At 45.1% G+C, this 25795-nt stretch overlaps 2 protein-coding genes across 2 annotated transcripts in view; one reads left to right on the top strand and one right to left on the bottom strand.

Moving 5' to 3' along the window:
- Nucleotides 1–12572, bottom strand: part of LOC146202182 (dnaJ homolog subfamily B member 14-like) — a 59189-nt gene extending 46617 nt beyond the window's left edge. Inside the window, exons 1-2 of the mRNA XM_084587991.1 lie at nucleotides 12389–12572; nucleotides 7036–7255 (exon numbers count right to left, since the gene is read on the bottom strand). Of these exons, the coding sequence (XP_084444117.1) occupies nucleotides 7036–7255; nucleotides 12389–12521 (353 nt within the window). The 5' untranslated portion in view covers nucleotides 12522–12572. The remainder of the gene's footprint in view (nucleotides 1–7035; nucleotides 7256–12388) is intronic.
- Nucleotides 12573–12921: 349 nt separating this feature from the next.
- On the top strand, nucleotides 12922–25368 carry His2Av (Histone H2A variant). Its single transcript, XM_084587990.1, has 4 exons — nucleotides 12922–13074; nucleotides 13220–13297; nucleotides 22675–22788; nucleotides 24857–25368. The coding sequence occupies exons 1-4, from the start codon at nucleotides 13072–13074 to the stop codon at nucleotides 25046–25048; spliced, it is 387 nt and encodes a 128-aa protein (XP_084444116.1). The 5' UTR covers nucleotides 12922–13071; the 3' UTR covers nucleotides 25049–25368.
- The last annotated feature ends 427 nt before the right edge of the window (nucleotides 25369–25795 follow it).

The following is a 25795-nucleotide window of genomic DNA, read 5'->3' as shown; positions in this document are numbered from 1 at the left end:
GGATAACGAGCAATCGCACTGCCATAAATGCTAATCTTTTGTCCACATTCAACGATGATGTGTGTCGTAACTTTCATCTCCTGGGTTTCTACTAGGTGCGCACAAGTGCCAGTCCGCAGATAAAGGGAATAACAATCTAAACCCAAAGCTTGCTTGACTTTGTGAAGTTGCAAGTCGACAGAAAGCCCTTCCAAGCTGAACAGCGGGTAAACAAATACACAAGTCACTAGGCCAGATCAGAGAATGAAAGGGCCAGACCTCCCAAACAGCCTAAAACTCCCAAGGGCTCAGCAGCTTCTCTCCGAACTAGTCAATCTGAACAAAATACAGCATGTGCACTGTGTGCTTTGAAAGGCAGTGTTAATCGCGAGTTTCAGGCACCACCCTCTTTGGAAGGAAAGAAGTTGCAAAAAGCACGCTGCCGTTACCAATACTCAGTCAGAGGGCATACTTTAAAGGAGTGCCTCAACAGAGAGCCAAATGCGAAAGCTGTCCGATGTGCGACTCAGCATCGAAAAGATCAGATAATACCATGACTGAGTTGCAATCTGCAACGCACAATAAAGCACCAAACAATTCGTCTCTGTGCAGAGAGTAGACAGCGATGAGTCCTCGCATGCAATTTTTTATGATGGAAGTCAACGAAACTTTATAAATGAACTTTCATGTCAGCTGGATCCAGAGGTACTAAGTGAGGAAGATATTACCACCTGCCCTTTTAGTGGATCAGGCAATATACAGTCAAACCTCGATATAATGAACACGCATATAATGAATTATTGAATATATCGAACTCTTCCTAAATATTTTTGTCAAACATGTATTTTTAACTTCCCATAGCGAACGCGGTTCGGCATAAAACGGATATTACGAACTTCGCGACGCAGGAGGCAGGCTTCGTTGCACTACATGTGTGTTGTGCGGCGCAGCAAACACTCAGGACTACCTCGCAGGCGCTGACAGCGCCACAGAAGCCACGACGGCATTGGGAGTTGACAACCAAAGAAATCTATGGCATCTCGGAGGCCATGAGAAATCGTTTGCATCTCACAATCGCTGACAGCGCCGCTTCAGCAGCAGCGGCAGCGGCGCGATCAAATGTTGCTTTTGCCTTTTGGGTTTGAGTCTTTCGCGGTTTTTGGTTTTAGTGTTAGCAGCGGCGTGGCGTCGCGGCATGGCCGTCATAGCGTTCGGCGGAGGCTGCGTCGGTCGTGTTGAGTGTGGTGCGCGGGTGTTCGTAGTGCTGTGATGTCGGTGAACGTGAAAAAAAGAGCAGCACTGACGTTAAAGACCAAGCTCAAGATAAAATCAGGGCCTTCAAGGCAGTTTACAACAGGAGACTGATTGACACTCTTCTCGTGAAGCAGGCCTTGATCGACTTGCTGGGAGCATTAAAGCAGCATGGGACAGCTTGAAAGGTGAAACGATTGCCAACTGCTTTCGGCACACAGGTTTTGTTTCAGCAGAGGCCCGTGCATCAAATGATGATCCCGACGAAGCAGAAGCAAAGCTCTGCAAGCTCGATGAGCCTGGAACGATTTTTCGCATTTTGTTGGCGACATGCCCGCAACAATGACTGTAGAGGACTTTGTAGGCGGCGACGACATCGCGGCGACCACGGCTGTACTGACGGACGCCGAAATCGCTGTGGAAGTTTTTGAACATCCCGCAGACGAAGCTCAGGCTGACCCTGCAGACGATGAGAACATTCCTACTTCACAAGAAGCGCTTGCTGCATTGGATTTACTGCGCCGCCATTGTAGTGCTATTGAGAGTAGTGGGTCTGCCCTTGTTGAGTGTTTGCAAACTATGGAACAGGGCGTGATACGGAACGCAATCAACACAAAAAAGCAGGCCGCGATAACGCAGTTCTTCGCATGTAAATAAATGAACGTGACCCAAGTAGGCACCCTCCAAGTTGCTGTGCCTTCTCTGATTGAATTTTGCTGTTCTTGCATGTATTTTCTATGAAATTTTGTATTACGAATTATGGATATAGCGAACTGATTTTTTAACTGTTTGTTATAACGAGGTTTCACTGTATAGATAAAATAACAAGCGCTGACGAACGAAAATTTGTGGTACAAAAAGTAAAAAGAATAGCGACTGAACTTGCAGATGTTAGCATGCCAGCCGCACAAATGATGTTGACGACCAAGACTCATCTAAAGCATGATTCATACAGGCGATATATCTACAGTGAAATCTCGTTACTACGAACACCACATTAACGAACTTTTCAAATTAACGAATTTTTTAAGAATCCTCGGCAGATTTGCCATGTTTTCAATGTAAAACTATTTCAGAATTACGAATTTCAAAATAGCGTATATTTCAGAATAACGAACGCATTTAATTTCTTGTTCTATGATTTTGGAACAACAGTATTACGAATTTGGCTAAAATTAACAGCACCGCAGCTTGCAACTATCGCGTGAAACGAAACAGAAACCGCTGTTTCTGTGTGTATGGTCCGTGGGCTGTAGCTATCATCATCAGGACATCTAGGACCAGCTCCTAGCGCCACCATGAAGCTATGGTTTATTACGCAGTAGCCAGCAGGCCTAGCTGCCTGCGTTTTTTTTCTTCCTGTGTTGTGTGCCGTACGCGACTCGGTCGTTCGTGTGTTCGCGCGTGCTGGACGGTATTTTTTATTTTTTGCCGCTGATTATCTTGTTGTGAAGTTTGTGCGAGATTGGCGATGATATTAGCCAGCGAAGTGCCAAGAAGATATGAACGCAGCTGCTTTCACTGCAAGATATCGACGCAGGGAAAAAGCGATTCGGCCTCTACAGACAGCTAGCATTGCCCCATCAACTGCCGCGATCATTATGAAAGACCGAGACAAGATTTTCAAAGCTCAGGGAGCTTTGAAGACGGGTCTTTTTTTTTTTTTTTTTTTGCACATGGACAAAGTCCGTACTTTCATCGCTCGGTGCAATCACGCACGCGGTGAGGTGTTCCGGAAAGCGGAAGGTGTATGTGCTGTAGTGGTGTAATGTAGTGCGCGGTCGTGTTTGCTGCACGCGGCAGAAGAAAATAATGGATTTCTTCAAACAAATCAACTTTGGAGTTGGTGCAACCTTTTCACTTGAGGTTTTGCTTGTCTACACATGTGCCTACTGCTAAGGTACGTCATTTTCGTACCTAGGTTTGACCACTGGCTTATAATCGCAGATTTTTCATTACAACGATATTTCAAAATAACGAATGATTTTTCGCGGTCCCGCGGGATTCGTTATATCGAGATTTGACTGTATCACCCATCTAGGGCATGTATGCATCATATGATAGCAAGTATCGCGAGAAATTAGGCAGCATGGTGACACAGTCCTTAAGGGGCGATGACAGGGTCGTTTGATGTATTGCCGCTTTATACTTCTATGAAAAATATACAAGTCTGTGATTCTACTCGCAAAGCTTTAGTGCCTAGCGTGCGGCGCATATTACAGAAAATGCGATAGAAATCGGAATCAGGAAGCTCCTCCCGCCGAGAGCGACCGCCATTTTGAAATGCTTGTGTGACGTCACAAAGGATACGCGGCGGAGCGTCGTCTGCAATGCAGACTGCAATATCAAAGGGCACGTCTCTTTTTTTTTTGGGGGGGACGATTGACACAGTGGTCGTCCCTCATGCAGAAGTGCTTGATGAAGATGTTGCCGCACGAAAGAAATATAGAGTAAGGCATGTTTTCTTCAGCATAAGGCACGGTCATATAGTTTCCTTAGCTTATCGATGCACTGATCTTTCGCATTACACCTGCGACGAAGCCAGCACGGCCAACGGTCGCCTATCACCATAGTGTGAGGTTTTCGGCCTCGCGCCGTGGACGGTTGTCTGATCTATTTTGGTCGGATCGGAGGCCAAGCGAGAACTTGACACCCGATGAGTGAACGGCCTGAACAGCCGTGTGCTTGTCTGTAGCTTAACCGTGTTAGAAAAAGGAAAACAAGAAGCTACACTTTAAATGTTTCCCCTTGTTATGAGCAATGACCTTGGCCAGAAATGTTAGTCGACGCCAAACTGCCAGGCTCGTTCAGCGACGAGTAGGCCTAGCGCGAGTATGCGGGGTTCAGGTCAAGAATTTCGGCGATTACAGAACGCGCATTCACAAGCTTTAGCGCTTGCATGTGGCCATGAGTAGTTCTGGAAGCAGAGACCCCAAATCGAGCGGGAAGAGTCGATATGTGACCACGTCTAGCAAGCGGAGCCAGCAGCTGTCGGAGCAGCTTGTGTATACCCGGTGCAGGCAGAAGACGTAGCATCCACGGCGCTTCTTGCAGTGCAGTTGTAGTTTGTGAACAAATAAAGGTGCAACCGGTGTGAAAAGAAGTGGATAGTTTTGGTATTGCTAGCTCAGCTTCCATTTTATGCCGTGCGAACGAGCAGCATACATGCAGTTATAGCAAAAGCTAGGTAAACAAACACGCTGGTGGCGCAGTCGGAATCCACGAATCAGCAGATTCTTGTGGGGGTTTAGGGTTCACACACTAAATACTGAACGATGCATGCTCACGAGTCATGTGCTGGAGAAGCACTAGAAAAATGCAAGGTCATAGCTAGGGAGTGGTCGCAGTCGAGCGCGGGAGCTGCGGGGGAGTCAATAAGGAGACTGCGGTAACTGGGAGGCTCTTGTTCAGTGCGGGCATGCAGTGAAGAGCAATCGAATCGCGTTGGGTTTTGCTATGACGGGACTGAAGCAACGGCGGCACATGCTTCGTGCGCTGGCCGTGGCCAGACTGAACGGTAGTTTTGCAAAAATGCTTTACCAGCCGAAAATAATGAAGTCTGACTAACACACGCATATAACAGCAAGTCAGGTGGTACCACTTCGTTCAAAAGTTTTGTCTGCTCCTTTAATCTCGCAAGGTATGCTCTAGCGTCAAGGTATGCTTGTTTGAAATTTACTCTTAGTTTTTGGACCAAAAGAGCGACGGCAATAGCTCAGCAATCAGGAACATATATAACGCTAACCCCTCCCCACTTTTGCGGTGCACGTACACGTGCAGAAGGAAACGTTGGACAAGTGCCTTTTTATATGCGGGAGTGCTTGTTGCTAAAACAAGCCAACTCTCATAATCTATGAGTAATATACGTCTGATTGTATGCCTAAATTATACAGCACGAGTCCGTCGATTTCGGCCTTCTCGGCAAACTCTAGACGAAGCCCAAAACAAGTCAGAGGATCACTAAGATCGCACATTAAAGTGATGCCTTCTCAAAGAAAAGAAAATATGTGAATAAAATATTTTTGCTGAAGAAAAAAAAGATCAGTGACCACCATCCATGGCGTTCATGCTAGAGTGCAGCAGACACCACGAATAGCAGATGACATAGGGATGATATCTCGTGAAATCAGCGGCAAATGGTTGCCAGATATGAAAGCAGATTCCGATAATATTAAAAATTTTAAAACTATCCACTGCACGAAATGATCTCAAATTTCGAGGGTTTATAACTTAACGCAAGAGGAGTGAAATCCAATAATCAGTTTATGCTCAGCTGTTAGCTGTCATGACTCCTTTAAAGATGGAGAGGGGATGGTTTGTTCGGCCAGCACAAACAATCCCCCTCTTGGCAGAGTGAGAGAAGAGATTCTTCACGTCTGGTAAACGTGCAGCTCATGCTCTGTGGGATGTGTGTGGCAGCAATCAGTGTTTTGGCTGACATTTCTTCTGGTAACAGTTACATTTAATCTTGGCTCCTGATCGCCCATGTGAATGAGCATAGGGGCGGGAGTTCTACTGCACATCCCCAGCTAACAAGCCCACCTGCGTGAATACTGCTTACAGTGCATAAGGGGCTCAACCATTAGCATTGTAGTCCTCATAAATTATGCTGTCCCCTTATGCTGAGGGAGGCAGCGTCTTATATTGAAAGGAGTGAAGACAAATCTTTTTGAATGCACATTTTTTTTTAATCTGGAATAGTGCACAAAAAAGAAAGACACAGAATTCACCTATGCCAGTTAAATAATTTATAACTAAATTCTCTTCTTGTGTAGTATCTGTTTCGATTCCAAGCGCCAAACAACAGCTACGATGTCACAGATGAGTAGAGGTCATATGAAGGCTGCTGATTCATTTTTTTGCAGGCTTACATAAATGAATGGTACAAGTAAAACAAAGCGACCATACTGCAGTTCTAATATGCTTCAAAATAGCCTGCGATATCCCAGCCGTTGTTTGTCAGTTGATGGCAAAACAGTGCGAGTGAAAAGAAAATCTGGTTTTTCATGGCTGTTGATGCTTTCCAATGTCTTGTGTATCATTCCATCAGAGAAAACACACACAAAGCACAGAACTAAAATATGGTTCCTACTCATTTAAAAACGCTAATTTACTTTGTGTCAACACCTGTTCTTGCTACAATGCTCGATTCCTTTCACTAGACCTCCATGCACTAATCTAACCGCACACAAAACATTGATATTCACAACACCTTTCAGATTTCAGATGTTAAGCTGTATGGCCCTGCACGCAATGCTGCTGCAGTTCAAGTTGCCCCACTATACATTGACCTCAATACCTCAACTGCAGGAGGACTGCCTACATACAGGAAGTCTTCTTCACACCTGCTAGACATATGACAATGTTCACGTGCCAAACTGATAGGTTTGACAGCTGACAAGACCACATTCTTGGTATTGCTATCTACATAACTTTAATTTAGCAACACAGCAGTTCCTATAAAAGACAGCACAAAAGTTCATTAAAGGCAATGATGTTTTCTCTGATGACAAAAAGGCTTTTATTTATGTCGAGGCTAACTTGGATCCTTTACAAGGCAAAGCAATTGTTAGGGCTGTAAGGCACACGAGTGGAAACCTCTGCATTAATTCTGTCTACCTAGGGTGCCCTCAACTGTTAAAAGGCATCGAAAAACTAACAAATTTTAAACGAGAAGTTGTGCAACATTTTGGACGCCAACAACGTTCAAAATAAACCAAAACAAGTGGGATGTATTCTGCCCAAGCAAAACAAAAAGAACCTTAGAATGGCTGCTTTGTAAAATGACTAGAAGCGGAAACCCACCTTCTTACTGCTTCCATCTGCTCCTTGGTATAGTCTGCTATGCGACGCTCTTCGGAGCCATCACGTGCTGTTGGCCGAGCTCGATGTCGCGTGCCTGGTGAAGGCGGCTGCTCTTCTGGAGAGGCACTACGCGAATGGTGCTGGTGGTGGTGGTTGTTTTCTTGTGCGCTGCCATCACAGCTCGTTGTGCCGTTCAGCTTCTGAAGCTGTTCGATAAGATCTGTTGCAGAAGCAGAAAAAAAAAAGATGAATGCTTCAAAACGTCACCGGGGATACAAATGCAACAGGCAATGAGAAAAACTGTCACTAACAAAATTAACAAGCTGCTCTATGAATGCACGACAGACATTTTGACAGTGATCCACTGCAATGGTAGAAATGAAGGTGCCGAACATATTAGACACAAATAGGCGTTTACAGAGACCTTGAACTACTGCTGAACATTCTACTTTTACACAGATGTCCCCCCCCCCTTCTCTTTTCTATGGACTTCAGTGAGAATCAACAGTCAACTATGCCAGGGTTCAGCGTAAATAGATTCTTCCAAAATTAATAAGCATTGCCTCTCTACATAGCAACATAGCAGCAATATTTACCCTTTAAAAGCTTGCTTCATGAACTGCACTACTTCCAGGTCATTGGTAGTGATGTGCCCGCTAGGCTACATGGCACCCCCCCCCCCCACACACACACCACCTTCAACTGGAATATGAGCGCAGGACAAGGCCCTTCGATAACTCATCATTAATAATCCTTGTCCTGCATTAGACCCTAACGCGCTACCCCAGCCAACTTCCTAATCTCACACAGACATGGCTCTAAGCCACCCCAACCCTTCCACTTATTACCCTAAACAACAATTCACAACCTGTTGTTTTTTTTAACAGGCACACACACAAAAATCTCTCCCAAGACAAATTGCTACAGCCCGCAGGTAGCGCAGAAATACTAACATTTGAAACAATTTAGCAGATGGTGCACCATTTAACACAGTCCTAAATAAATGAATGATGCAGGCACAAAAGCTAATTTAAGAAGAGTGAGAAATGCACTGATCATACAGCACTGAGCAGACAACTCAGTCAAGGATTAAATAAACGAAAGTAAGCTCAGTCTCCAGGCATCATTCAGACAGAGCTGTAAAAAAAAAAAGATCATCTAAAATAACGACACACACACACACACACAGTTTTCACTTCCTATTTCATCCCTTGACATAAATGGCCTCCTCATAGCATAAGACTATAACCACATAGAAAACTATGACCACATCTTTCTACCGCATTTTATTTTCTGGCTGTCAATGCCATGCCAAGCATTTTTAGAACCCTCCTCTCCTGGACACAGCTCGTCTTTTAATGTCATCTGTCCAGAAGGTTTGTTTTATAGGCCAGAACTGTTCACTTCAGAATGTAAAAAGCCATTTTATGCTAAGAAGTGCGAGTTTGGGAAGGCTATGATAAAACTGCAGAAAAAGGAGGGTGTTCTTGGTTTGGTTGGTTGATTTATAGGATTTAATGTCCCAAAGTGACTCGCGCTATGCAGGATGCCATAGTGGAATGTTCTGCCTTCATTTAGACCTGCTGGGGTTCCTTACTGCGTGCTGAACATAAGACATAAGAACCTTACTTTTTGCCTCCATCGAAAAACAGCCACCACCACTGATATCAAACTCGTGTTCTTCATGGGGGGCAGAAATTTTACACCACTCATATGCTAATTCTCTTAACGTACACAACCAATACCTAGTTAGCAATGCAAAAACACTTTGACGCTTTTTTTATTCTATCGATACAAGTCTGCACAAAGGCAGTAAAAAGTAAAGAGTTCTATAGTGCAACAGCCATGATAATGCACATATAAAATGCATGTAACTGGTTAAAAAGGCTGAGCCACATCAACAAAAATCATGGTGAAGCAATCAGAGTAAGACCTCAGCACTACTGCATAAAATGTAAAAAAAAAAATTGCATTCCCCCTCCAATCACAAACTAAATTTTGCATGTTGCCAAGTTTTGTAATTGCAATTGTTTTTATTACAGATATGTTTATTTCCATTAAGGGCACAACACAGCAGAACTCACATAGAGGATGCAATGCACCCCTCGGTAAACGGCCAAACTGAGTGGCAATGCTGGATGCTTTCTTGCTTCAGCAGTGCCCTTCAACATGGCTCCAAGTGGACACTGTCAGTGATAGCTTTTTATCAAATGTACACATGCTGAATTTTCTTGCCCGATTGAAGAGTTTTCTTGTTATGACTGATAAGCTTCCCAGACAACTCCTTATCAAAATTCTAACAATCTAACAATCACTGATTGCACTGTGCAAAACTTAATAAAATGGCAATGACTGCACTTCACATGATGATTGAAAGATTTTAGAAATGACGAGCATTGTAACTGCTTGTTAGCCAAGCAGATAAAGTTATCAGAGGTATCATAATGTACCTTTGCATGGTTACACAATGTATCAATGATCACTGCTACCTTAAAAAGAGCGAAGAAAATAACAGTAAACCAAAACAATCACAGCTATGCTCACCCCATTATAGAATGAGAAAGGAATTGCACAAGAAGTATTTAGTTCTCCCAGTAGACACGCACAATTGGGCACTGCAAATATTTCGCTAATCGGTTGGTTGGTTGGTTTGTGGGGTTTAACGTCCCAGAGCGACTAAGGCTATGAGAGGTGCCGTAGTGGAGGACTCCAGAAATTTCGACCACCTGGGGTTCTTTAACGTGCACTGACATCGTACAGTACACGGACGCCACTCCGTTTCGCCTCCATCGAAACGCAGCCGCCGAGGCCGGGTTCGAACCCGGGTACTCCGGCACAGTGGTCGGGCGTCTTACCACTGCATCGGTTGTCACCATGCAGCAATGCCACGAAAGCACACGTCGTGACGAGAAATCCATGGCATGCCCTCAGCAAGAAACAGGATCATTTAAAAAGAATCAAAAAGCGAGCGACAGCCTGCATCAGCAGCACATGAACAAACTGAATGGCTCATAAGGCACTACAACCTGGCCTTGCACTCAATACATCTTGATAATGAGTGCAAGGACAAAATATAGCTTCATTCCCTAGTTCATGCTAGTACTGTCACACTTTATTAACACAGATAACTAGTGCCTTGTCTGGTTGTGGAAGTTTTTCCTGCACTGCTGTCCATATAAAATTCGGAACAAGCAGGCCCTGTGCATTCCCTCCCACGTCCTTTGTCTGAACAGAATGTTTTCTTATTAATGAAGTCTGCCCACACTGAAAAAGTTGGATGTCAAAGAAAAGTGTCCATAACTCAAGTCATTCATATTAATGGCTGTCATATTAACAGAGCAAAACAATACTAAAATTCAATCATGCAGGCTGTCATTGCCCGTAAAAAGTGAGATTGGCCCAAAGTGATCAAATTTTAAAATTTACATCACGTCTTCAGACTATTCTTTGTTACTGCCGAGTCAAATTACTGTTTCCATGCAACATCTCAACATTATGGCAAAAGCACTCTCTTCAGAACAGCAAAAGTGAAAAAAAAAAAAAAAAAGTTGCAATCGCGCACAGCTATACTCCGGGTTTCAATCAGTCCTTTTACATATGTCCCGAAGGCATTCACAAATATGTCCTCTAAAATCGTAATCCGATTTGCTGAATCCAAGGGAAGACCTGTCCGACAGTCCTTTCAGTGACATTTCAGAGGCAGTGATGATGTTCTGGTTGGTTGGATTGGTTTATTGGGTTTAACGTCCCAAAGCAACTCCAGCTATGAAAGAAACGACGCAGTGAAGGGCTCTGGAAATTTCGACCGCCGACATCGCACAGTACACGGCCACTTTGCTTTTCGACTCCATCGAAAAGCGGCTGCCGTGACCGGGATTCTATCCCACATCCTTGGGCACAGTAGTCTAGCGCCCTAACCACTGCATCACCGCAGCGGGGCAGCGATGTTTTCACTTTATGAACTGTAACATGCGCTGAAGGTGTGAAACTGAGGAAAATGAGGCTGTCACTTACAACACACTGCCTCTTATGAACAAATGTATGCACAACTAGAAGCAATATGAAAGGGAACACGGGAGCGCGTGGCCACCACGCTTTCAAATGCACTGTTACCAACAGGTGCTAAGAATCAGTGGTAAAGACGCATCCAAAGTAAGTTTGGCCGGCTGCTCCTCCCGAGCATACCCTTGGTGCCACCCATTCTCATCTTGTACTGGTGGCAGCACTTTGCAAAGCACAAAGGCTACACGCTCCTGTGTTCCCTTTCATATTGATTCTAGCTGTACAGCACAGCACGACTGTCGGGCAACAGCGTACCGTTTGCACTAGTCACAACAAATGTACTGTACAGTTTCCACACACGCATGAAAAAAATTACAATTTATAAGTTCTGACATGACCATCCAGAGAACTCAACGCATGCCAAATAGGCATTATGTGGATAACATGGTATTAACCCTTTTTGAGGAGCATGTTATGTGATAATATACTCCCAAAACCGTGCCTCCCAACTGTACAAAATTGTCCATCGGGTAACGTGTAAATATACTAAAACGTAGTAAACGTGCGAAGTTGCAGGTCTGAAAGCCCATGCAACGTCCTTGGCAGACGGAAGTCCTGTATTACAGGAAAAAACTTGTAGCTGGCACTTACGTTAGTAATGTCACATTCCCTTCATCGTGTGGAGTGTGAAACTATCCCCAAAACAGCCACCACGGTCTCATTAGTAAGAACTACATCACCAAACTAACTGGTGAAACCGGACTTACCTCGCCCAAAAGACCTCAGCACTTAACCTCCCTGTATGGGATCTCAAAACAGCTGCCTGCCTAACCAAGGGCACGACAGCTATAAAACCTCCCACGCGCAAAACTATGAACTATGTGCAAAAACGCTCGGCGCTGACGATCATTTATGCGGAGTACGCGGATACTTTAACTGGCGTTGGCTAAACACTTTTCACCCACTTCAAAGTGTCAACCGATTCACTTCTTACTTTGCCACCAAACCTGCTGCCCTCACTTGGTCAAGACAAACGGTCAGACAGGGGCAAGTGAATGAAGAGTTTGCAGGCTGTCAGTACAGCGACGAAAACAACGTACCGCTTAACTTACAGGATATTTGCATGCAAAGACCGCAGTAGGCCTATTTCGATAGTCATCCACAGCGTTTATCTGGGTCACCTCCTTCATTACTATATGCCTTGCCTACCCATACATGACAGACACAATCATGCATTAGCGAAAGCCTTAGACAGCCCGACTTACGAAGTGGTAAGCTCGGCTCAGACGTCCCAAGTTACGTCCAGACCGTAGGCTTACGTGGATTCTTGTTTACTGCAAGCACAGCTCACCTTTGGCTAGTTTTGATGGGTACAAGTGTTCGGCCTTACGAAGAAACTTGAGCGCCTTTTCCTTCTGTCCCGCTGCGATATAAATTCGTGCCAGCTCAATACAACGCTTACTTTCTTCTTTATTCCCTTCCATAACGGAGCTGAATCCCTACATACTTAGCCTGATGGGCACAGATATGGCACATACAATGCATACAATTTCATTGGGCTACGCAAGTACGCACTGAGTTCCTCTTTCTACCATGCGGGGTTCAGCAAAAGTTTTAAAAATTAAGTTGATACTTTATAAAATTACTTAGAAACATTTTAGTTGACCTTTATATATAGAAAAATTTGTTATCCAACGTGCTAAAGTAACTTTTTGTTTCTTTTATGTAAGAAAGTAAAAACCCTGTGATCGCTAGAAAATCATGTCTTGTTTAATTTTTATCAGCAAGAATATTTTATTGACTACTTTTATATGTTGTAAGAAGCTGGGGTTTGCTCCAATATTAAGGAACTTCTTGCGAAACTTCTGGAAAATAACGGTTGTACACCTTCTGCATTTTCATTGGCAGAATGTTGTCACGTGACCAAAATTTTGTATTTGGCCTTCCCACCTCCGTATTGGCGGTCACTATTGGCGGCATCGGCGTTCCAGTAGGGGAGGCATCGTTCGTTGTTCTTGAGCTAATCGGTGAAGAATGGTGAGGAATCCGATTAATCCTTTGTTACACCGGGTTATATTTCCGTCTATCTTTTGCTGATGCTTATATAAAGGCTTCGCTGCCTTCCTGGTTGTGTACATTTTTGCCGAACTGCTTTATTGATCGTAGTTTTGTCAATTTCTAGGCTGGCGGTAAAGCCGGGAAAGATTCGGGAAAGGCGAAGGCCAAAGCAGTCTCCAGGTCGGCGAGAGCTGGACTTCAGGCGAGTTCATAAATTTTAATATTCCTGCTTCGTAGCTTAGGGTGTGTTTGATGCTTTGCATATTTGTCCCAAATATTTTTTTATGAATTCCTAGAATGAGCTGCTGTTAGGCCTATCTGCATAAATATTGCCGCCACGGAAGCCACCGTTGCGAGTTTCGTTGCGCGCGCGTAGTTATGGCCCGTAGCAGCAAGCAGCTTGGATCCGCCAAGCGCTGTTATGGCGGCAAGTAGTCGTCGGCAGCGTTGCCATTTTCATCCTCCTCGCTGTCTGCAGGCGGAGCTTTTTCTTTCTTTTTTTTTTTTTTTACGGGCTACGCTGTTGGAGGGAGCGGGAAGGGGTTGCATTGTTGATGTTGACTGTTAGTATTGCGTTGGCGGGAGCTTGACAACAGGGAGCTTGTATGCGTGAAGCGTATGAGTGAAGCGAATAAAAATGTGCCATATTGAAGTAATACAGTACACTTCTGTTTTAGTGCCGTGCGCGTTTCAGCTTAGACGCGGGAAGCTACAGACGTTGGCGTCTGTTGCCTATAGCCGCGGTCCGTTGGTTGCTACTGCAATTTTACTTTCCTTGTAACCAATTTCTCGTATTCTTGTGCTTACGGGCTTGGATGGTCGTGCGAAGCAAGACTCGGTATTTTTGTCATATGCTTTCAGCGTATACTCGGTCAAATGCATGCATCAGATGCTAGCTTTTGTTGCCCAAGTAGCGCCTCATTGCTCGCCCGTTTCTGGTTTCCTGTTCATTGCCTGTCCACATATAATTGCAGTTGTCCGTTGCTTACTACTGTACCTTTACTTTCCTGGACCAATTTCCCCTGATATTTCTTGTGCTTACTGGCTTGGATAGTTGTGCGAAGCATGTGATCAAATGCATACATCACGCCAGCGCCCGTTTGCCTAGGCACGGTTTTGTTGCTCGCCCCCGATGTTTCCTGTTGCTTGCGTGTCGAACTATAATATAGAACATTCTTCATGGTGTTCGGCGTAAATTTCAGCTTAGACGCTGTCAAGCGCGCGCAGTCGCCAGCTTCATCCTGACCAGACTGTGTTCCGTCGAACTTTAGACTAAGCGTCTGCTGATCGTTACACCGTTTCGCTGCTTTCCGCGATGCTTGTGTTTATGGTTTCGTAAGCGTTTTTTTTTTTTTTTTTTCATTCTAGTTTTTGCACATTCATACATTTGAGCTCTACTAATTTGACTAACCTTCTCAGTCACAGGCAACCGTATTGCATGCAGATGTAAAATAATTACTTCCTCAAGTGGTTCAAGTTTTGCAAAATATGTAACAGGGTACTTACTGTGGTGAAGACTCAGCAGGGAGTTGATATTTTCAGAAGTCAATGGAAGTTTTTTTTATTGCATGCATCCTGTAATTCAAACTAAGCAAATTGCTCATGTTGTGTTTATTTTATAGTGAGATAATGTACAGTCTGTTTCACTCTTGGTGGGGAAATTGGGAGCACATGACTGCTGCACTCTGCTAAGTGCTGCTGCTGACAGCAGGTAAGATTGGGCTGTATGTACCAGGTGCTTCTATGGGAAGAGCAGCCAGCAGTTAGCTGCTCTTCTGCCACTGATTCTCCGTTTTTGATGGCAGTGTGGGGCCCAAACGCTTCTAGTTTCCCTCATAGTGTGAAACAGGCCGTACAGGCTGTTTCACACCCTGAGAGAAACCAAAAGCATGTGGCCATAGTGCTTTCAGAGCTGTCGTAGCTGAGTGTGCGAGAATAAGTTCTGACAAAAATCCGGGTTTCTCTGGCTGTACTAAGAATTGTCGGTGTTGCAGGACTTTATATGTATTCCTTGTGTGTGCATATATTTCCTTGATTTTAGTGGTGCACCAACCATTTCTGAAGGCATCTGGTAGTTTTGGCCCCCTGACCCTGAGCACACATTGTGAATCTTAGCTGGCAAGCCGAATGTGAGGTGTTGCACAATGGAAGCGAGAAAGCATGGGTATGCCAGATCAATGGCTCACAAGGCAAAAATATTGAGTGCTAGGTGTCAGGTACTTCTTTTTAGCACATGGCCCCAGCAGCTGGCATGTGCTATGCAAAGGTGACAATGGTGTGCATTCAGTGGCTGTGGTACAGTGAAGCGTGAGTGTTGCTTGTACACACTCAAAGGGAGGGACTTAAGGTAAAGGAAGGGACAGTACAGGCTGTTTCACGGTAAAAATAGCTCTGAAATGCTGCCTCTTGCCGTCATTCATTTCCCAACACACAGCAGGCAGCTGCCATTGAGGAAGGGCAGACATGCTTTGGACTTCTAGTCTAGTCACGGCTATGACTCCGATGAGTGCATGCACTATGAGATGTCATCTCCTTGCTTTCGTCTTGGTCGAAAAGCGGCTGCCACAGCCTCATCCTTGGGATTAGCAATCAAGCACTGAGGCGCTGAGAAGCATGCTATCAGGGGCGGTATATAAGCAAAGAAAGTCATCGAAGGGTTCGAAGTTGCACTCATTAATTTTCTTCACCTTACCGGCTCTGTTCCAGAAAAAAAAAAAAAACCCTAGAGAGCTGTGCATTGTCCTTGTAATCAACCTGCTTTTCAACAACGCACCCTTACCAGATGCCCACCTTTCAGCCGTCGCCTAAGTTTGTACTTCTGCTAGCTTCCCAGCGGAGCGTGCTTCCAGCGCGAGGCCACTCGCTCCAAATTTTCTCTCGTATCTGTGAAACAGCCTGTACATCAAAGGCAACGTTCGCACGTGGCAGGCCGCATGCCAAGCTTGCTGCTTAAAACTGGCGCATCAGCTGAGAGCAGGTCAACGGACAAGTGGTGTGCTGTCAATGATGTTGTGGTGCGCGACCAGCGTTCAGAGCGGGGTGTTTGAGGAAGATAACGGGCTCTGGCAGCTAGGAAACGAAGGAAAGTGAAAATTAATCACAATGTAATTACTGAAATTACCCAAAATATGCTTTTCACGTCAAAAGTACCGGTCCTTTGACAGAAGCCAAAAATGGCTTGGCAGCAATATAGCAGTACGTGCAGGCGGTGCAATGAACTAGAATCTTCGCCCTGTCATTGATATTAAGTATGGTATGCCACAAATTGCGTTTTTCAGGTGGTTGCATTTCTGTAAAAATCTTAAGTAATGTTCCAGAAAGAGGCATGGGAAGTTTCATCAGAAAATATTGCCTTATTTTTGTTATCCCTTCCTGCGCAACCAGAAAAAAAAAAACAAACGTTTCCACGTTGTCCACAGTGACCACAACCACAGTGTTTTTTGTTCGCTATTGACTGGCGCTGGGCTTTCTTGAGTCTGCTGTCCTTGCTGTAGCAAGCTACTGTGGTGTAGTCTCCAGTATCGACACAGCCTGCCTCATGATGGCCAGCGTGCCACTATTTCCATTGTTGAAGTGACATGGACAAACGTATAGTCAAAACCAAACAGTGTGCAGGGCTACATAGACATATCAAGCCGTGTGCAAAACATGCATACCCTTGGCGTGAACGCTCCTCGAGCTTCAGTAAAATGTTTTTGCATTCTGTGTGACGCCAAAAACTGAGGAAAGAAATTCGGCATCCCCTTTAGCACAACACCATCCGGTGGCACTTCAGTCTTCTTTCAAATGGCCCAGTTCTTCGTCGAGTCGCTCATCATGTGCCAATAGTTGTATAGTCAGTTTCAGTCTTTGTTTCACTCTGGACTTAGCCATAACTTGTTATATTGTTGTTATACCACCATCAGCGCATTGTTTTTGCTTCCGCTTTTCATTTAATATTCTTTATCCCAATAATCAACGTAAGACTAATTCTTGTCATATACAAACAAAACAAAACAAAAAAACAAATCCCCGTTTGCTATGAACTCTTAGACTGTCAGCTCCTTTAAGAAAACTATAATAACAAGCCCCTCATTTCCCCTTCAATTGTCTCCTTGTTATACCCTGTAATACAACAATCTATGGGGCTGTAAAATGTTGATGCGATGTCCCGTTGTGCGCCCCAACATGGCACTTTGTTCAATGTCAATAAAAGAATGATCGCTATCACCATTGCTCAATGTTATCAACTTTTAAAATACATCACCACAGACAAATCTAAACTTAGTTTTCCTATTTGAGCACAAATATGTTTGTTTAATAATTGAAATGTAGGTTTCGTTTTCACAAAATGTTAGTTTCGGTTTCAGAGAGATCTGCTGGTAGTTGTAAAATGCATAACTTTTGAACAAAACCAGGAAGAGACATAATTTTTGCAGCAGCGTAATTCTCAATGTGTAGATCATTAAAATATTGATAAATAAAATTCGCTGTTTTTGAAGAAAAAAAAATGTCTTGAAAGGTGGCAACATACCTTAAAATGTTGGACTGTACAGGCTGCGTTAAAGGTGCTATCGTGTCAACTCTAGTGAAGCTTGAGCACCCCCGTAATTGTAACTGTGTGCAGCCTTGCTAGACCATGCTTGACAGAACTTTTGCTCGTATCAATAGGTTCAAGCCATGCTTAAATCCCGGTACCATATTTTCTTGTGCCCTGGCCTGTGCATAAAAACAAATATTCCCCCCCCCCCCCCCCCCCCCCCCCCCCCATCTCTTTGCAATCTTGGGCTCGGTAGAGAAAAGCCCAATATACTGAGCCATTGTGGTTTCACAATTTTTGCAACAGCAGTGCTCGTTGCGAAGTGTAAAAGAATAGTCAGCCACTTGGTGGTCATTTCGGAAGAAATTGAAAATCTGAAGCTCGGCATATAACCAGCCAAATTATTGACAAGATCCATGTAAATATAAGTGTTTCTAGTGACGGTTAGGCATGAACATTAGCTGCGAGACTACACAAGTTTCAGAGGATTATTTATTATGGGCTTGTGAAACCAGTGGCAAGAGTAGAAACGTTTCATCACATTTGCGGGTTCAGGTGATCTTGGATCTGCAGCCTTTGTGTCAACATGAAAATTGATGGAGCTGCCAGCATTTAAGATCCCAATTGACATGTTACAGAATGTCAATGAATACAGCACTGACCAATAAAATTTTCTGTGGTTTCACCAATGGCCATCCAGAGTAGAATTGCGGAAGCGCTCTTCTCGTTATTCCGGTGTCTTCGCTGCACGCTCGGCTTTTCTCTTGTCTAGCTTTCGTCTATCTACTGCTTTTTGCCGGGCTGCAACTTCTGGATGCAACTAATTAGATTTGCTTGCCTAAGGTACACAGTCTCTGGTTGGCTCAACTTCTCCATGGCTGACTGCTCCGGGGCATCGGAGGAGCAATGACGTCACTGCGCATGTGCACTGCAGCAATCGTGGCGGCACCTCTGAGTCACCCGCGTAGCGGAAGTGTCTGTAGTGGCCCCCATCGTTTTCCTCTTATCGGCGTTTGTTGCAGTGCTACATATAATTGGTTTGAAGGAAAGGCGCAGTATTTGTCACTTTTTCTGGCAAGTGTGTTTGGATGGTACATCACCATTCCTGTTGCGTGGTGTTCCTTGGACGCGTTCAAGTCGCCTCCAGAATGTTGACGGCGCCCCGGACTACAGGGCTCGGGTTGGCCCCAGCAGCTGTCACGCTCTGAGGGCCACCCCCCTCACACTGCGTTCGCACCTCTCCTTCTAGCAACCCTTCTATAGTGGTTTCGACCACCTGGGGTTCACCTGGGGATCTTAACTTGCACAGACATTGCACAGCACACGGACGCCTCTGTTTTGCCTCTATCGAAACGCAGCCGCCGGCAATGTGGTTCGAGCACGGGTACTCTGCCTAGAACGCCGGTGAACTTCGATGCGGTCAACAGCACATTGGTCGAGTTCACTGCAAACACTCGGTCGCCTGCAGCCAAACCTTTCTCTCCACATTCGGTTCAGCAGCGTTGAAACCCTTAAATGCACAGTTGGCGCGGCGGCGTCACCTCTGAGCCACCCACACAGTGGAAGTCTGCAGTGGCTCCGCGCTGCTCTCTAGATGTGACATCACTCAGGCACGCGCAGTTGGGGCTCCGCGAAATCGCTCGGACCTAGCATAGTGTTGCTTCTGCAACAATATCATTCAGCTTAGTGTTTTTATCTTGCCATTCCTCTGCTGGACTACACCACTGCAGGGCGAAGGCCTCCCATATTCCTACTTCCATTTAACCCAGCCCTGTGCCAGCTTCATCCACTTGACCTCATCTCCCCACCTCACTTCTTGCCACCCTTTCGAATCCAATTTGTTACCCCAAGCGACCATTGGTTATCTCTCTTCACATTACATGCCCTGCCCATGCCTTTTTTTTTTTGCCACTGCCACTAGAATGTCATAACGAGTTTTCTCTCACCCACTCTGCACGCTTCCTCTCAAAGTTGCACCTACCATTTTTTGTTCCATAGCCCTTTGCATTGTCCTCAAGTAGAACCCTTTTCGTTAGCATCCACCTTTAAAATTTTCATGTAGGGCTCATCTACACCAATTTCGCAATGCCTGCATGTTTGGCAAGTTTTCTACTAAATCAAGTTTTTTTTGTAATCAATGAATGCTGTGTGTAAAGCTGGTTATATTCCGAGCATTGTTCTATCGCCTAGTTGATGGTATGGATATGATCGATAGTAGGGCACACTTTCTGAAAACTTGGTTGATCTTTTGCTTGAGAGAAGTCTAAGGTTGTCCTGATTGTTAGATTACCTTGTATGTAACAGATAGTAAGCTGATTGGTCTGCAATTTTGCAAGTCCTTAGTATCAGTCCCCTTTCTTACCAATTATGGTGTTTCCGGTACAGTCGATGGCACCGGGCATTGCATATATGGGGGGCCAGCTTTTTCAGCACCGTATTCCCTCCCCGTCCAACAAATCTGTAGTTGCTTGTTAACCTGCTTTCTCCTTTTTCATAGTTTCTAAAGCTTTCTTAACAGAGCGCTCGGCGGCCCCTTTTCGATGGAGGCGACAAGCAAGGCACCCGTGTGATTTGTGCGATGTCAGTGCACGTTAAGAACCCCAGGTGGTCAAAATTTCCGCAGTCTCCATACGGCATCTCTCGTAGCCTGAGTAGCTCTGGGAGGTCAAACTCCGCTAACCAGCCAACCTAAAGCTTTCTTAACCTCGTCCTTCATCACTGGCTGACAGCTTTTCCCTACTGCCAATCTCGTTATTGTCCTGACTACTTCGGCTGCTAATGTATAGATCATTTTAGAACTCCTTGGCTACTTTGACCCCCCTCTGGATTGTGTAGTAGCTTTGCTCGCCATGATTGCTGGCAACAAAACTTTCTGTAAATAGAAAACTAAAAAGTATTTTTTAAAAATGAACGAACTCTTAGGTGTGGTGGACACAAATTACTGCAAAACTTTACTACGGCACACATATGTACAAGACTGGAATACTTCATGCGAAGCTCATTTGCCATGGGAATGAGTGCAATGCTGGACGGAATGGAGTTGTACATTTACATGTAGAGGGCCCCCTCCTCCTCCTGAATAAAATGGAATTTGCCTAGAACTCTCACTGGCGGTACATACGGCAACAACAGTACCGTATATGTTTTTCCATTGCAGCTGTACCTCGAGGTGCAATACAGGTTATCAAGTGGTTTCTCGTATTTGTTAATTTGAATATATTGTTACGGACAAGGAAGAAGCGGGCAGGGGTGTAGCAGGTGTGCTCGTGCTAGGCCTGCCAAAGTTCATTTTGGTTGAGATGCGGGGTATGTTCATCTCTCCTCATCTTGGCCCGGAGCTTTGGCGCTCACAGCTTTCGTCATCGGCAGCGGGTTCCTAGGGGACTTGTTGGCTACCTGCTCCCCGACCTTCCCAGCTCGACCAGACCACAAGACTCTGACAAGCAGCCAGACGTTGATGCCACCAACACGCGAGGGCACATAGCAATACACAGTGAATGAAAGACTCGACCAAAAGAAATCCTACTAACCTGAGACGCCGACCAGACAAACCCACTGACCTGATATAGACACGTGAGGACATCGCCCCTGCCCGTGCCATTTGATGCGTGCCTGGGACTCTATCAAATCCTGGCAACCGGTGACCTGATAGCTTCCTGGGCCAGGCTGTATCTGTCATCATAGCGGCAAGCCAATCCCTTTCTCTTTGGTCATCACCCATCCAGACATGATCATCGTCATGCTGTAAAGCTAATAAACAACTTCTTCATTCACCTATCGGGGACGATCACTCAGTGACCCCAGGGGTGTTAAGGACGAAGAAATGGGCAGTGGCATGGGCAGGTACACTTGCGCTAAGCCCGCCAAAGTTCATAAAATGTCAGCTATCCACCAGTAGTGTTCTTTTTCCTTTCTTCGCCTCAGAACAATATTTTCACATACTCTTGATATGCCTCACCCTGTTGATCCAGTGGTTAAGTAGGGCACTTGACTACTGAAGCCAAAGAGGAGGGTTTGAAACCCAGCCTGTTTTCGATGCAGGCAAAAATAACCTGTGCTGTCGGTGCGTGTTAGAAGAGCCCCAGGTGGTTGAAATTTCCAGTGCACTCCGTAGTGGAGCCAGAATTGCTTTGAGGCGTTAAAACTCTGTAAACCATACCAAACTCCCAGCATGGAACTTTCAGTGCATTGTTTGTTTTGGTGTGAAAAGGGGCTGTAAATTGGATGCATCGCATGCTGTGCATAAAAGATAGTGGCTCAGAGAATGGATCTAGCCATTGGTCTGGCATGCCAGTCCTCTCTGCCTGTTGTGCAATGCAGGCAGGGGTTTATTTATATTTTTAGGTTCACCACAGACTTCCTGTCACCTTCTTTGTGACTGAAATGTGTGTAAAGATGCTCTAGACAACTTCAGCTCCTTGGACGGGCGCTGCAAAGTGATTTGTGATGCACTAATCACTGGAGTATGCTTTATTTCACCAGCTGACTCAAGGTAGCACCTTGTCAGTGGTGCTAGTTGAATGTTGAAGGGGCCAATTCAGTGGGCACCATCAAGACTGCAATCAGACTATGCTAACTTCGTTGCATGGTTTTTTTGTGACCCGCTGTAGTGCACAGCAGCGATTTAAAGTTCAGTGTCTATTGTTTTAATTCTCAAACCCTTAGTTATTAACTTTGTATTTAGCTTTCATTGTTCTTTACCAATTTAGCTGGCAAGTAATGCATATTTCGTGCTCAGCCCCATCGCGGTGGTGCAGTGGTTAGGGCGCTCGACTACAGTGCCTGAGGGTGCGGTATCGAATACTGGTCTCGGCGGCTGCTTTTCGAACGCCGAAAGCAAGGCGCCTGTGCGATGTCAGTCTAAATTTCCGGAGTTCTCTACTACGGAGTCCCTCATAGCCAGAGTCGCTTTGGGGCGTTCATAAACCAACCAATCATATTTGGTACTCAATCGTTTTGGATTTGTTTGTCATGTTGCTTTCAGGTCTAGTGATGTGTGAAAGTTCATGGTGCAGTCCTGTAGCCTTGCTCCAAATAACAGTAGTCTTTGTGGATTGCAGTTCCCTGTGGGACGTATCCATCGGCACCTGAAAAACCGCACTACCAGTCATGGTCGTGTAGGGGCCACTGCAGCCGTTTACAGTGCAGCGATCCTGGAGTACCTGACAGCTGAGGTATGTATGGTGTGAAGCACTGCACAGGCTCTGGCAGGGCCCGGGCTTGCGGTGGCTGGCCCAGGCCGAGCTGGTCAAGCTCTGTGCGGCTTCTTTCAGAAATGACAATCCCAGTGTTAAAATCGTTTGAATAAATCACTATAGTACTTTACGCCGAGTGAGAGGAAGCACCTTTGTAGACAGTTTTATCAGCGCCACTCAGTGCTTTGTACAAGTAACTCTGAACACACACGCTTGGCAGTGTTCGATACAGGAAAAAAAAAAAGTTAAAAAAAGCGCAAAATTTTGTAGCACGCTCTACTATAGTGCAGATCACATGGTCTTGTTTGCACGAGTGCGCGCTAACTAAAATACACACCACTACCTTGAGATTTTGCAGCTGTTGAGTGCCAGACCTAGCAGAAGGCGCCCTGTATCATCCTGTTTGTGCTACCGCTAAGGACTGGACAGGGAAACAGGACCTTCAATTGAATGCTCTGCTTCGTTTGTCTGCCTTCCCAATGCCTGCCCCCCCCCCCCCCCCCCCCCCCCCCTCCTTTTACACACACACAAACCAAATAGTCTCTGCTCTAACGGCGAGTTATCACATAGCTCCCATGATGCAATATGGCGGATGCTGCCGCTAGTGCGCTCGCCACTTCACGACGTACTGCGACGCAGTCAATCGGGCTGCAAACGAATGCGCAATAAAATTCAGTTTCCATGGTTAACGACGGTAGCCAAGACCGCTAAATGGAACTCTGGGAAAAGCGAACAGTAAAAGCGCCGATATTAATCGCAAATGCACCGGAGCCCCCTCCTCCGTCCCTCTTCATTTCACGTGTGGCGTCAGAGCGAGCAGAGGTGGACAGTGCTCACATTCAGCTTTCAATCTCATTGCGCACTCTTTGTAGACTACCGTGATGAAAAAGTCGAGCATTCACTTATTGCTACTGCCTCAAATGGCAACGAACAAAGAGTCCGTCCAAATGACTGCTTTGCTAGCTTTCGCGCCACCCAAAACCAGTTTGCAAAAACTCTGCCCGCTATCATCTCAGTGATGTTGAAAAAACAAGCCTTGGCCAAAAAACTATCTCCACAGTAGTATTGCTCGTGCCAGATTTGGTCCAAAATATGTCTTGAAGATGTACACGCTTCTATGGCTGGCTTGACTGTTCCTGAACAAGTCCAACATATCGCGCAAGTCCGAATTATTGTATAGATTTCTGCCTTTCCTGCCCTTGCAGGTTCCTGTGGCATAGTTGCAGGGGGCAGTCTCTTGTGTGTTATGCAATGAAGTTTCCTCAAGAACTAATTGCTGACAAGAAGCCGTATTTAAAATGAGTGTAATCCATTTATCTTTAAATACACTCATGCCAAAAATTTCTTGACAAAGCCTTTCACAATAAACCCCCTGCTGGGATGAATATTTTGTAAGATTTTTCTCTCATCTTGATTGTTCTTATGTACCATTCAAAAAGTTATTTATTAATATTAATAAAAAATAATCCTATTCCAGTACTTAGATGACTAGGTTGGTTACATCAAAAATGCACACATGGTAGTAAACAAAAAATGCAGACAAAATACATTCAGGAACAGCACACCTGCAAGTGCAGATTCAGCAATTCAGATAACAGAAGAAACACTCCTGGCTATTTGCACATACAATAATATTGGTCATTTCATTGCAATCTTGGGCTGTTTCGATAAAGGAAAACTTCATAGTCTTCTGAAATCTTCTATAGACTAGGAATTCTTGTTGTGTAAAGTCCAGGACCGGACTTGGAATAGAAAAAGTCATTCTTTCGCCTTAACTGTACGTCCATGCAGACTGGAAGTTTGGGCCTGAGCCGAAAAATAAGGCCCATGCAGTGCTCTAGTATGGTGTATTGGGATTATTCAGCCTTTACCCTCACAATATGCTGTCGAATGATGCAGGAAATAATTTTGAAATTGTTGCGTGCCAGCTTTTCATGTGCCTCTGTTAGCAGCTCCATGGCTGAACTGCTAGTTGAGAGCCTTGCATGGAGTTTGTTATTCACTTGCCTTAGTGAAGATGTTTTTTCTCTCTGGCTGGCTTTTTCAGGTCTTGGAATTGGCTGGCAACGCTAGCAAGGATTTGAAGGTGAAACGTATCACTCCTCGCCATCTCCAGCTGGCCATCCGTGGTGACGAAGAACTTGATTCTCTCATCAAGGCAACCATCGCAGGTGGAGGTGTGATCCCTCACATCCACAAGTCTCTGATTGGCAAGAAGGGGTCCCAGAAGACGCCTTAATTCTATACGTCATCACTCCTGTGCTCATACCGACAAGGCTGCTTTACTTTTGTTGTTTCTTTTTTACCACCAGTGGCCGCATTTCACATATTCAGCTCATTTTTTTATTTTTTTTTCTACATCCTCACACAGTTTGTGCAGTTGATATTGTTCTCAATTGTCATGCGACGTACATTGGAAGTGTCATGCGACGTAGTGTTGGAAAGAATTGTGAAGCGACGTAGCATTGGAATTGAAATCTGTCATTAACTTCCGCAACCAGTCAGTTGCATTGTACAAGTTTGCCTTCGTTGTGAATAAAGTTCGTCATGGAAACCTTCTGTGGGTTTGTATGTGTTGCTTTTAAAGGAGTAAGGCAAGTATTTTTGGCTGTATGTTTTTGTAGCAACCCATCTGTTTCAGTGGGATTTGGGAGACCCCTAGGTAACAAACCTGTAACTTCCCAGTTGCCCTCCCCCCCCCCCCCCCCCCCATATTAAGCTAAAACAGCTGAAACTCTCGTACGTACCCTGGTGCCGAAAGAGTGCACTAAGGTGGGTGGGGAAGGGGCAGAGTTCTCCCAAATGCGTGGCGAAAGGCAATAAGATTGCCTTGATAGTAGGCAGGGCAAGTAAAACATGCTTCTTATAACAGGCCCTGGAACTTTGAACGACACGTATGAAATAAGAAAACCGGGGTTTTGGTATCCCCCCGAAATTTGCTGAGCGCTGCATCCCCCCCATGTCCCCCCTCCGTACAGCTTTTTCT

This window comes from Amblyomma maculatum, chromosome 1 (genome assembly GCF_055883805.1).
Source record: "Amblyomma maculatum isolate TAMU_Amacu chromosome 1, ASM5588380v1, whole genome shotgun sequence".
Lineage (NCBI taxonomy): Eukaryota > Metazoa > Arthropoda > Arachnida > Ixodida > Ixodidae > Amblyomma > Amblyomma maculatum.
This window is presented reverse-complemented; position numbering and strand designations above follow the sequence as displayed.